This window comes from Salvia miltiorrhiza, chromosome 1 (genome assembly GCF_028751815.1).
Source record: "Salvia miltiorrhiza cultivar Shanhuang (shh) chromosome 1, IMPLAD_Smil_shh, whole genome shotgun sequence".
Lineage (NCBI taxonomy): Eukaryota > Viridiplantae > Streptophyta > Magnoliopsida > Lamiales > Lamiaceae > Salvia > Salvia miltiorrhiza.
The window spans coordinates 71,295,500-71,297,687 of record NC_080387.1 but is presented as its reverse complement, the minus strand read 5'-3'; the positions used below and the strand labels follow the sequence as shown (position 1 = coordinate 71,297,687).

The window sequence follows — 2,188 nt, the reverse complement described above, 5'->3', positions numbered from 1 at the left end:
TTATTTAATTAAAAATTACATGTTGGTACCCGCGGTACCCCCAGGATACCCGATACCTGCAGTTTTTGAGAAAACAATACCTGCACCAATCCTCTTTCTTGATATTGTGGGTATCGGGTATCCGATACTCGTGCGGGTATCGGGGCGAGTAAGGGTATACCCAATACCCGCAATCAGAATTTACACTCCTAAGTGGGTCGGAAGGAGTAGTATTATATTGTATATATAGTAAGGACATGAAAATAAGAATACATGTTTCGATTTTCACTTAAGAGAATTTTGAGGAGTTTAGTGAGACACTTATTCCAACGATGTTCAAGAATTATGGATCCAAAATCAAATTAAAAAAAATAAAATCGAGAACATGATTAAAAAACTTAATTAAATGCTTGTAAAATTCGTACATGTGATACGTGTACAACTCATCAACTCAACTGAGTTGGTGTCCAACAAATATTTGCAAAATTAGCGATGTCCGACAAATTCCAAATTTCCAAATATTCCACACTATTTTTTTTTCCTATTTCCCTCGACCAATATCATTTCCCCCCCTATTGTGGAAAATCTTCTTTTCCCCACAATTATTAATTAGGCAAATATTAAGAAAGAATCCTCCTACTTCACTCAAACACACTATATAGACCAAACACGTACATTTCTCCATGATTAGGTACATAAAGGAGAAGTGTACCTTTCATTTCATATCACACACTAAACTATAATTGATGGATTAATTAATTAATTAATTAATTTAATAAAAATAATAAAGAAAGAAATAAATTAGTTCAACTCAACGCGAAGTGGGATAGAAGAACCTCTGCCTCTTGCTCCGGGTGCCGTAACCGGACGATCCGGATCCGGACGAGATGAGGAGTCGGGTCAAGGCCATTTTGAGCGTGTGTTGGTTCGCCATTGCAGCAGATATGATGAAATTGGCCTTGATTCTGCCTCCCAAGCTCGTCACCTCGGCTTCGAGAATGGTGGCTTCTAACGGCTTCAGCGCCGCCTTGAGCTCCGCGAAGAGCTCGGGGCGATCGTCGCAGCAGATTGATGCCTTGATGTGCTCCGATTCGTGGTGCTGGTCGATGATCACTTCGTCGATCTCGCTCGGCATGCTGCTGCTGCTCTTGCTCGCTTCCTTCGCTCTCTGCCTCTGCTCCTTCACGTGATCCACCACGTGCCCTAACAGAGCTGCCTTGTCCATCTACGCACATTCATTCAATTCTTCGTGTGAGAAACTAATTGATAGATTGATAATCGTGTGGAAAACTAATACGATTGAAAAAATTCATGTGTTCGGAGGCAGAATTTTTGAATCAGAATTGGGTGAAATTAAGTTGGCGTCGTATTCGTACCTTTTCGGATTTGGGGATGAGCTTCCGGAGAGTGGAGAGCTGCGCATTGATTCGGTCCCTGCGCCGCTTCTCTGCTTCGCTGTGGCTTCTAGAAGCGGAGGCGGCTCTGTCGTCGGCGGCGGCGGCGGGGGATAGGAGCCATGGCGGTGCATCATGCGGCCAATAGCAGTTTTCCATCTAGGAGAAGGAAATTGGAAGAGAAAATGGGGAGTGATAGAGGTTTTATAGCACATCTAGTGCTTGTGGAGATGGCGATTGGTGTCATGTCTGCTAACTTTTTCAGTATAGTCAAATGGGATATTATGCCAACGATATGCTTGTCCTTTTCTCTCACTCTTCTCCTCCCTAACCACTCTTCATTTTTTTTGAAAAATCTAACTCAGCGTTAATGGAATTTAAACGTGTAGACGGTTCTATCTTAAGGGGACCGTTTCTCTAATTCTGTTGCTGCAAATTTTCTAATTTTAGTGTAGAGTAATTAGATCACCTTAAACCTAATACTTTTTTATTTTGAATATAAAATATACTCTATCTGTCCACTAATTCAAGGTCTACTTGTCTTTTTGGTCCGTTCACCAATTCAAAACCTATCTATTTTTAATAAATATTTATTTATATTTTAATCACAAAAGTACACTTTCTTCACTCAATTCATGCTTTGACTTTAATAAAATGTGGATCCCTTTCTTAAACCTCATGCTTACTCTCCTAGACCTTGAATTAATGGACGGATGGAGTAATTACTTATCGGGTGCGTTCTCTTTGGTTGTAAATTTATCATAGGGAAATGAAGGATAAACAAAATTTCACCCTTTAAATCCTTCATTTCTTTT

General features: G+C 40.2%; 1 protein-coding gene across 1 annotated transcript; it reads right to left on the bottom strand.

Annotated features, from left to right (window-relative positions):
- Positions 1-365: 365 nt before the first annotated feature.
- Positions 366-1,840, bottom strand: LOC131005730 (transcription factor bHLH51). The gene is made up of 2 exons (XM_057932785.1): positions 1,356-1,840; positions 366-1,204 (listed from the first exon to the last, which is right to left on the bottom strand). The coding sequence occupies exons 1-2, from the start codon at positions 1,530-1,532 to the stop codon at positions 791-793; spliced, it is 591 nt and encodes a 196-aa protein (XP_057788768.1). The 5' UTR covers positions 1,533-1,840; the 3' UTR covers positions 366-790.
- Between the last annotated feature and the right edge of the window lie 348 nt (positions 1,841-2,188).

Coding starts and splice junctions, on each gene's coding strand:
- LOC131005730 (XM_057932785.1), bottom strand. CDS start 1,532: ATGGAAAACTGCTATTGGCCGCATGATGCACCGCCATGGCTCCTATCC. Junction 1,205..1,355: donor TCATCCCCAAATCCGAAAAG/GTACGAATACGA, acceptor GAATGTGCGTAG/ATGGACAAGGCAGCTCTGTT.